The sequence below is a fragment of the Montipora capricornis genome, chromosome 4 (genome assembly GCF_036669925.1).
Source record: "Montipora capricornis isolate CH-2021 chromosome 4, ASM3666992v2, whole genome shotgun sequence".
Classification (NCBI taxonomy): Eukaryota; Metazoa; Cnidaria; class Anthozoa; order Scleractinia; family Acroporidae; genus Montipora; species Montipora capricornis.
The window spans coordinates 33,417,277-33,427,867 of NC_090886.1; the positions used below are offsets into that span (position 1 = coordinate 33,417,277).

The 10,591-nt window shown below is 39.0% G+C and overlaps 2 protein-coding genes across 2 annotated transcripts; one reads left to right on the forward strand and one right to left on the reverse strand.

Annotated features, from left to right (window-relative positions):
- The first annotated feature begins 1,407 nt into the window (after positions 1-1,407).
- On the forward strand, positions 1,408-5,697 carry LOC138044639 (neuropeptide FF receptor 2-like). Its single transcript, XM_068891102.1, has 2 exons — positions 1,408-1,538; positions 1,986-5,697. Exon 2 carries the CDS (start codon positions 2,878-2,880, stop codon positions 3,967-3,969), a length of 1,092 nt encoding a protein of 363 aa, XP_068747203.1. The 5' UTR covers positions 1,408-1,538; positions 1,986-2,877; the 3' UTR covers positions 3,970-5,697.
- Positions 5,698-8,348: 2,651 nt separating this feature from the next.
- On the reverse strand, positions 8,349-9,620 carry LOC138046574 (uncharacterized). Its single transcript, XM_068893183.1, has 2 exons — positions 9,534-9,620; positions 8,349-9,200 (listed from the first exon to the last, which is right to left on the reverse strand). The coding sequence occupies exons 1-2, from the start codon at positions 9,618-9,620 to the stop codon at positions 8,349-8,351; spliced, it is 939 nt and encodes a 312-aa protein (XP_068749284.1).
- Between the last annotated feature and the right edge of the window lie 971 nt (positions 9,621-10,591).

Below are 10,591 nucleotides of genomic sequence, written 5' to 3' on the forward strand. Positions count from 1 at the left end.
CGATTTAGAGCCCAAAGCACTACGGGATTAATACGAGGACAAAAACAGACATTTTTGCGATGTTTGCCCGCATTTCAATCCCATAATGCTTTGTAATAAGGCGTTACCATCTATTCTTATCACTTGTGGAGAATGATATTTGTAGGATGAGAAAATTTACAAGTGCTTATTAATTCCAAATTGCACTAGAAAAATCATATGATTACTTATTAAACATATCATGCAAAATGTCTAGATGGTCTAGCTGAAACAACGCTCGCGTATCACACATTTGTACAAAAATTTGCGCCATCCAGGGTTCGCAATTGATTGAATAGTCTGACTTTGTTTGCTCATTGATCAATCAGAATGCTTGGTTTATTACTTCTTTTTGCACCGAATTTTCGTTTTTCTGCACTATATTACGTGAAAACTGCATTTCTCTTGGCCAATCAGAATGGAGTAATTTTTCGATAAATATTATATAAAAAGAAACAACACACGGTTGGCTGACCCATGATCTTGGTCTTTCTCTCTTGCATCTCTCTCTTCCTAATAAACACGGCCAGGACGATAACCGCTGCACTTATAAATGCTAATATCCCTCTTTAGTATCACCCAACTAGTGGACTAATGCAAATCCTGCATTTTGATTGGCTACGCTACTAGAGGACTATCAGTAATAGTCCTCGAGTAGCAAAAGCGTGATGCTTTCTTTCGTTTTATTCCCAAATAAATATATATTCAGCTTGCATTTGCTAACTTTATTATTGCCTTTTATGTCCGACTAGTTGGGTGGCACTAAAACGCTTAGACCCTTCGCCCTCAAGGGCCACGGGTCAATAGCCCATTCGGCTTCGCCTCGTTCGGGCTACGGGTCTAATTGTTAAGTAGTCATTTTGGCTAAATCTCTTCATTGAAAGCTATAAGGACGGACTCGTTTCTAACTGGTTGAGACTGCGGTAACAGTTGCCATAACGACTCTACTCCACCGTCCGAGCCAACTGTCTTTTTCACCTGGACGTATTTGTTGGCAAAGAGCAAACGCCTCAAGACAGGATTCTCAACCTCAGTGAAATGGCAGTTGCACCTTTCACCAGCAATTACTGCAGTTTCAATAACCTGCCTCAACCAATCGTTTTTTTTTATATTAAGAAATGGTGAAACCTCTTGAAACATGTGAACTGAAAACCGGCATTTCATATCTTTACTTTGTTCTGTCATCTTTAAAATGAAGTTTGCTCAGGATACTGTAAACCGTAAATCGACTTGATTATCCACAGAGTGCCCTTAAATAAAGTTTGCTCGAAACGATTCAGCAAACAAGTCAGACAAAAAAGCCGAAGATGACAGTATGGTAATAGGAATGATATTTACATAAGGCATTTCAATTGCATTTTTTTTCGTGGTCGCTAACACGGTGTTTTGAGATATGAGTATGTAAAGGCGCCCCTGGCAGTCGATATAAGTCCATTGGTAATCTCACTAAGCCAGCCTAAACCACGAATGAAAGAAGTCTGTCTTATACCAGTATATAAACAGTATATCGCCATCTGGAGGTAAATTTATGTGCTGATTTCTGCCATGAAATTGCTTACATTCTGCCTGCTTTGGAGAGCTGAAGACTGTTGACGCCTAAACCAAGCCTCATTATGAATCGGCAGTGGGTGGTTTAATTATCTCTTTATTATTTTCGTTGGATCTCTGTAATTTAAAAAATTATGTCGATCACGCGATCTGTCATCCAAGTCAGCAATTTTTGGAAGCATGCGGTGATGTGAATGTTCAACTAAAAGCCAACTGAATTTCGGGATGCTGTCAGATGAGAGCAACTCACTCTGTTAGCAGTTGCGAAGGAAGCCTGAAAAAAAAAAACAAACAGGTCTTCTTTCGCAACTGCTTTAGTTTCTCTCAGCTGCAATGATCAATTTCGCTTAGAGTTATTGCAAGGGCAACGCGGAAAGACATGCCACAATCCGCTAATTTCGTATTATTGTTTGCTCCAGGAAACCTGCGATTGCCTCGAAGGATGACATGGTGTTCATTTAATGACGTCCACAAAATTTAAATACGTGGTGCTTGCAACACATTTATACGCTTACGCAGATATAAACATTGATTTCTCCTTATATCTTCAATAAAGCTTACACGAACGGTCAAAATGTCCGATTTGAATTGAAACGTTCTTGAAAAAGTCGTATTTATCAAATTTTGTGTTGTAAAATCTTCATACAGCCCCGCATTTTTAATAATTCAAACTGGCTGAAATAGACAGAATTTCTATTAGTCCATTATTGATCTTTCGAAGGACAAAAAACTGTGGAATTTAGTTTTTTTACGACTTCAGTTTCTCAAGATTGCCTTTTAAGTCATCACCGGGGTCTTTTCAATTTGGCAGTTTTCAGTAGCACTGAGCTGCAGGCAACAACCTTATTCGCTCGGCTGAATAAATATATCTAACGCAAGTTTGCAATGTTGAAGCGACTAAATAAATACGAAGACATCTGCAGATAAAAATTCGCAGCTACAACAACTAATTAATCGACGCCAATAGAACCTGTGGGAGGTGGGCTGAATGTAGTTTTACCAGCTATAAAACCTGGGCTGCCACCAGCGGGATAAAAAGAAGATGAAGTCAGAATCAGAATTGCATTCTTGCTTTGTCGGGGGGAGTTTGAAAAGTTAATATCCCTAAAACCGAAGGATTTCTTCTTCATCTTAGAGTCCCTTCAATACTGTTGGATTCTAGAGACAGAAACAACACGTTTTTCTCAAAATCACCTCAAGGTAATTTGCGTGAGAACAGTACAGTTGTTGATAGTGTGGTGTACTTTCTTGCTATGCGTTGAGTGGCTCAGGTGTACGGAGGGGCAAAGGCGACTTCAAAAAACCAGAGTAATGGCATTAAATTTCTCCTCTAATGCCATCTTAGTTACCATGGAAAACTTCACTGCTGCTGAACCAGAACAATGTCCTTCTCTCACAGAAGATAAACTTGAGGTTAAGATCATCAAGATCTTGGCCTACAGTATAGTTTCGATCGTTTCTTTCTTTGGAAACTCTGTCATCATTGCAACTGTGATCAGGAACCGACGGATGCAGACAACTGTAAACTATCTCATCGCGAATATGGCCGTATCGGATTTCTCTATTTCAGTGTTGGCCGTGCCGATGAAAATCTCCGAAATCGCAAACGGTCCTCGAAGATGGCTAATTGAAGGATCTGTTGGATTGATTTTTTGTCAGCTGATCTATTTTTTCCAAGACACTTCATTGGTTGTTTCGATCCAGAGCTTGGTTGTCATTGCTGTCGACAGATATCGCGGAATTGTTTTTCCATATCGCCCCGCCATAATAACCCAAAAACGATGTAAAATTGTTATCGCACTGGTATGGGTGGCGTCGATGAGTTTACACAGCATTTATTTCTTTATTATTCGTCTTAGTTCCAACAATAACACAACATATTGCATTTTCAGCTGGGAGCCAAAAATGTTCTCTGATCCCAAAAAAGCCGAAGAAGATTACGTTGTAGCTGTCTTGGTTCTCGTAGTGATTGCTCCATTTTTGACTTTAGCACTCTTGTACACTCGAATCATAAGGAGTTTGAGAATTCAAGGACTCACAATTTATAGCAAATCAAGGCTTCAACTCAGAATTTACAAAGAAAACGTAAAGGTCATTTCAAACATCTGCGCTATAACTATTGCATTTGCGCTTTGTGTTCTGCCACTGTTTGTGTACGGAATGTTGTTTTACTTTGTGTGGAAATGGGAAATGCCGTGTAACATGAATCAATTTGGATTCGCTGTACATTTTGTTTTGTTTTCAAATGCTGCCATAACTCCCCTCATTTACTTCGTTTTCAATGATAGATATCGCCGAGGATTGCAACAGGTTTTAAAGCAGGTCCAGTTTTGCCGCAAAGACCGTAGCGATAACATTAACGCCGATGAAATGTGTTTAAATCATCGCAACGCCAATTCATAGACGGCGGCGTAAATATTCTAGTCCTCCTCATCATTTTATCGTTGTCATCGTGGTCGTCATCGTTGCCATCATGGTATCATCATGAATGTAGGGCATTATTCTCCTCTAATGCCCACGGGCCGATTACCGGCTTGCAAAAACAAAGCAAAAGGTAATTAAAAAAACATATTTCCAACAGCGTATAACTTATTTACAGACAACTGAAGCATTTTATAAAAGCGAAAGTTGAACGAAAAAATTTAATAAAAATAACAGTAAAATATGTTTTCCAGGCAAAATTTGATCATTTTAGCGTTGATTACGAATTTTTGGATGCAAAACTAAAATTTTCTGCAATTTATCTGCTTTCTTGGACATAAATTCGACCGAAAACTGATGAGGCACGAATATTTTTTAGATTTTTAGGAATAATCGGATTAGCGATCAATGTGTGATGTGATAATGCGATAAAAGTGTCAAATTTGCGACCCGTTGCGAACGGCAACGGAAGCGATCGCATCACGAATAATTAACCTCTGTTTGCCAAAAACCACCCAACCGATTTTTCGACGGAAAATTCATCCCAGAGGATAAAACTATTCACTGGACATGTAATAAAGGTAAATATGTTCGAGCGAAAGCGAAAACAAGCCAATATTTTGAGGGAAAACACAATTATGTGAGATCAAAGGAAAATCTGTTTAAGACACGCAATTGCATCGCTCCGAAAATAATTTTACCTTTTCAGCGATTTTAACGCTTGAAATTCCATCCAATCCACCTGGTCTAGTCTTTGAATTCACTATTATCGCTGCCCTACGAATCTTCAGTGTTTCACATAACAGCACACTTGGTAAAAGACCGCTCGACGGGAGACAGATTGTTATCGAAGTTCATTACTCGTCGCTTTTAGGCTTGTTCAGTATGCAATTGACTTACCGTTATTGAGCTTCATAAGGGTATATTTTGTTCAAAGATCCACTAAAACGCCATTCGCGTTACATGACTTTTGACGCCATTGCCGGTTAAGTTAATCGTTCTACTGTGTCCACTAGAGAAATCTACGCAATTCCCACTACCCTCTCGATCCTAAGAAAATACACGCAGAAGGCTCTATGCACAAAGACACCACTTAGCAGGGGAGTGACAGGCAAGACTTTTAGCGACACGGAAAATAATAAAACGGAGAAATCTACCCATTTTCCGACTGGGATTGCCATACGGCAACCCAGTAATTATCACTATTATTATCATTCTCATCTTAGGTATTTTACAACGCCTTGCCGCAGTATCTCATTAACGATTTCAATTATTATGCCCTTCACGAGCTACAATAATGCATGTGACTTTCTTGGCGAAAAACCCAATGTGGATCATATTGATTAACTAAGTGATAAGCTTTTTCATGGCATGGAATCCAATGAAGACCATAGGCTGAACAGCTTACTTCCGCCATTATGTAAGAATCCAAGGTAGAAATTAAGAAACTATCGCCCTTACGAAGTGCCATATGTCCGCACCAATAGGGCAAAGAACTCGTTTACTCACACAATGGCCCGCCATGCGAATCAATTTTGGAATCAATTTTAGAAATGTAATTAAGTTTCATTAAATTGGTTATTATTTACTAGATTCCTTTTAGATATAGCTAGTATCTGTATTATATTTTAACCATTATTGTAAATTGTTTTAATTCTTGTTGTAAATATTAGTATGTAAATGTTACGTAATTCAGCGTACAGGCTGCGATGTGATTTTAATAAATCTTTCCTCACCTTACCTTACCGAGTCATCATCATCGTTATCTTCGTATACAACGATTAGAGAAAGAATATATATGATTATAGCAAAAATGACTGTACAATGGGTACTCGGTTAATGAAAAGGAAGAGCAACTGTTCTAGACATAAGCCTTACAGCTCACGTCACTTTCCGAAAGAGACCGTGGCCAGTAAGAAAAACATTGTTTGCCAATTGTCATTGGCATCACCACAAAACGGTGGCTTAAAGGAGCAATGTCCGGAAATGCAATTTTCCTGCAAGCGCGGTTTTACATTTGGTACACTTTTCTTGCTGGTGTAATTTGCAAACCAACAAAGTGAAACTGGCTAGATTCAGTTTAAGGTTCTTTATAAATGGCTGGTAAACACACGACAGTACAGAAATCCTTTCTTTGCTTTCTCTATCAATTTCACAACTTTTGTCATATGCATTGTCCATCGCGAACAAGATGACACTATAGCAAAATAGCTTTTATTGCACCGGTGACATTTTAAGGTGGCGTTGCCTTTTTCTCGAATACACTCTTTTTTAATAAGAACGTGTAATTTTGGGGCTTAGGATGAACGTTCTTTTTGTGCTATTTTAGTTTGAAAACGTTCTTTGTTGTGTGGTATACTATGAAGTTCGACTACAAACTGAGTTGTTATTCAGTCTATCATGCAACAAGAAACCACAGTCACGGTTAATGTTAGAAAAGTCCCTAAGTATTTGAGCATAGTTAGTAGAGGAGACTGGTTATGAAAACCGGCGAACTTCAAAGGACTATGTCTTTGTTATGGTTTTCGCTTGGACACGTGATCTTGACCCTGCACACTCAAATAAAATGGCGAATCGTGAGTAGTCTCGTTTATCTCAAGTTTTCTGCCTGTCTCGAAAGATAGATATTAGAGTTTTAAGTAGGAATTATGCCGGGAGAAAACTGCGCAGTATTTGGCTGCGGATCGAGTCGCAGAAAGAAAGGAATCGGTATTTGGAAGTTGCCGAAGGCGAAAGACGAATCGTATGCAAAGTGGAGGGACGAATGGCTTGGAGAAATTAAAAAGACGAGAGATTTGGACCAGAGTCTCAAGGAGCTGATAAAAAATGATAGAGTTTTCACTTGTGAGAAGCATTTTGCCGCTGAAGATGTTGTCACGTGATGTGCAGGCTCAACATCAGACACAAAGCTATTGTTTCGCTCTTTGAAGTTCGCCGGTTTTCATAACCAGTCTCCTCTACTGTGATTTGAGTGAACTGTCATCATATTACATTTCTTGTACTTCTATTTATAAACTTTATACGACTCACAAAAACAAATAAATGGGAAAAAACGACGTTTTAAATTGACTCTCCTCCTTGGTATGTTCTTAGCATGTTCTTAAAATTTTGGTTAATCTCTGTTGATAGCTACTAAGTAGAGTGCATTTTCAACCCAGATAAAATGAGGATCACCATTTTAACCTAGGTAAAAAAGGGTTCAACCTGAGACCGGATTTGACTGCAACATCAGCATAGCTGTTAAAGACACAGGATTACAGATGGCGCCGGAGCTTCGAACCAAACGAGTCATCCCGGGGTTTCGGTCCTTGCGATCGCTTTTGGACGCAGTTGGCCCTTCGCAGCTTTCAGATACCGACCTTCCTTCCGGTACGGCAGTAAGGGAGAAAAATGTCGGCCCCTAAACCATATGAGACAGATCACATTCCTACACAGAGCTCAAGACCGCCCTGATGATGTCTAGGATGGAGGTTAAGCTATAAAGCAACCCCAGATGTCCCACACATGTGGTACATCCAAGCCATATATAACTATATATATATATATATATATATATATATAGTTGCCTATATATATATATATATAGAGAGAGAGTTGCCTGATGATTGCTTCGCAAGAAGCATGAAACTCAGAGTTGCAGTAAATGTTCAAATAACATAGCTCTTGGAGTATAATTATTCATAGCTCTAGCTCTGCTATTGAGCACTTTATAGTAGATGAGGATTTCTTTCCACTTTTTCGGTTATATATATATATATATATATATATATATATATATATATATATATATATGACGTAAAAAACAAATAGACTACGGGTCTATCCCTACAACCACGAAACAGGTTTGCAGGGATACATGCATAATCTAATTGATTCTTACCTCATAATATAAATTCTGCTTTACTTCCATGTATTGAGCACTGTATTATGGATATCAAACTCCTTTACTATATTTGTGTAAATATGAAATTTTTCAAGCTATTGTGAGGTGGTGTGGGATAGCATGCAAATTAACCAACCAGAGGCTGACACTTGTAATTTCCTCCTGCAATTGGTGAATTGGCGTACCATACCACATCACCCGACAATAGCCTGAAAATTTGAATATTTACAGAAATAAATGTGCACCTGTCCACACCTTTACATTGTAGAAACAGTAACTAGAATTATTGGGAAATTAATCTTGTGTATAGTATACATGTATCTTTATAAAAAATAGCATATCTTGGTATCTTAGTCTGTTTATGCTGTCATATATTTCAATCTCTGCCAACAATGTTCATACATGTAGACACAGTTATAATAGAGGGTAAAAATTGATGATTTGTATGAACTATACAATCAAAACTCTAAACCTAACATTATAGTGATTGTAGGTTTGGGGTGCAATCAGAACTACAAGGATGATGCCCATACTGTGGTTGATAGTCTGTGTGATTATAGCCCATATGCATTGAGTTGACTGGAGCAGCGTACTGTTGTGCTGGTGCAAATTCTGCTTGGAACATTATCTGTTCTAGTTGAATCCTCACAAACGCCTTTGCTCTTTCTGGGAGTTTTTTAAGTCTTTTTGCAAAGCTCCTTGCAAAAAGCATTTCTTCATCATCGTCATCAACAGATGGAGTCTTTTCGGATGGTTGTTGCAAGAGTTCTTGTGCAATTTGCATCATTGCCAGATCAATGTCTTCTTTTGTGCTGCCTTTTTGGCGATTAGCTGCTGCCCATGAACGCTTTGTTGTCTTCAATGCAGATGCCGTTGGTTTCTTTGGGTTTACCATCTCTGTCACTTCGTTTGCATTAGTAGGCGATTGATTTGAACTTGACCTTGACTCAGAAGACGCAGGCGAATCGGCTGAGCCTTGCTCTGTATCGACGATATTTTCATGGCTTTGCGTCGAGCTTGAGCTGTTGTTCATTTGGACGTCTTCTTGGAGTTGCGCAGCTTCTTCCTCGTCGCTGTCATGATTTGACCAGTTAGACGCACTTTTTCTGTGGCTTATGTGTTGATCGAGCCATTGTAGGTTTGCAAACTCCCCAGTCTTTGGGACAGCGTCCCTTCCCGACCCAGAAGGAACGCTTTTCACTTTCTTCAGATAGCGTGTATAACTAGTGCGAATGTTCTTATACTTCTTTTCGGCTTCCTCTGCAGTAAGACCGAATTTCTGGCCAATCGTTTCCCAGGCGTTTTCTCTGGTTCTTCTGTTCTTATAATCCTTCGAAAATTTGTTATAAAGACATTCATACCGCTGTATTTATTCCATAAATGTAGATGTGTTATTCGAGTTGCTTGCCGCCATTTTGAAGCGTGTATATGGACGTGCAGTAAGCAATCAGGTGCATCATGGGATCTGTCCCAACGCTTCTGTCGCTTCTATCGTTTGAACCCGGTTTCCATTAAAAATATGCGATCGCTTGAGAGTCTTTTCCGGTCGTCTCTGTCGCAAGGATAGAACTCGAATCTATCTCGGACGACTGATCGTTTCTGTCGCAAGGATCGTCCCGGGATCGTCCCGGGTGATCGCTAGAGCGTTTCCATATGATCGTACCTGTCGCTTCCAAAAATTTGAAGCGAAAGAGACGATTGTAACGACAGGGACGACTATTTGGAAACCGGGCTTAACATGGAGAACCATGAGTGAATTACAATCAAGTCATCACTAATTTCGACCACATCTGTCTTGCAGCATCTATAAATAAAGGTGACTTTTTGATAAGCTTATTGAACAACTTTATCTAACCTCAAGAACGAGACATACAACTAAAGTGCAAGCGCATTTAACTGAAAAAATAATGCTAACTTTCAGGATAAGTGATATGCGAGTACTTTAACACGGGTAATTGCGCTTTCAAGGCTTAAAACTTGGCAATGTGCCATAGGAAACTTGTGCGCTTTAAGGAAGCTCCTCGTCTGAGTGGCAGACAGATTAAAAAAATCACTAAAGATTGAGTTGATCACAGCTGGATTGCACTGCTTTTGCAATGACTTGGTTGCAATTCACTCATACTACCAAAGGTGGCGATCTGTAACGACGTTCCGGTCATTAGAAACCCATAGCGCTTTTTTAATTGCCAAGATTTGAATTTTTTTTTTTTTTTTTTGCTGTTCTTTATCATTTTGGGCATTCTTTGATTGCACTCACGTGATAAGACGCCTTATTGGTGCCAAAACAATAGGAAAATGTATCTCAAATTCCCAAAAGACTTTGTCATTATTGTTCTTTCCATCAACATGGCTGCCGTTATGTTAACTTCTTTACAAAGCTCGAAAAAAAGATCTGCTCATTTGCTCAGGTCTTTAAGCGTCGTTAAGTTTAAATTTCGCCGGAAAGCGAAATTTCTTTCTGAATAAAGCAAAAAAAAAAATTTTTTTGTGAAAAATTTGGATCCGACGTTTAGAAGTACGCGAAAAGGTAAGAAATGTTTTTGTGATGAGCCTGCGTCTGTCTGACCACCTCGGTAGTACACAACATCGCATCAGTTTTCAACAAGTTTTTTCGATTTCGCTCAGATTTTCTCGGTTTTTTCTCTCGTATTTCGTACTTCCAAACTTCTGGAGAATTTAATAAAACAATTATTCCATTCGCGATTATTGGATATGAGACTG

Coding starts and splice junctions, on each gene's coding strand:
- LOC138044639 (XM_068891102.1), top strand. CDS start 2,878: ATGGCATTAAATTTCTCCTCTAATGCCATCTTAGTTACCATGGAAAAC.
- LOC138046574 (XM_068893183.1), bottom strand. CDS start 9,620: ATGGTTCTCCATGTTAAGCCCGGTTTCCAAATAGTCGTCCCTGTCGTT. Junction 9,201..9,533: donor CAAATTTTTGGAAGCGACAG/GTACGATCATAT, acceptor AAATTTTCGAAG/GATTATAAGAACAGAAGAAC.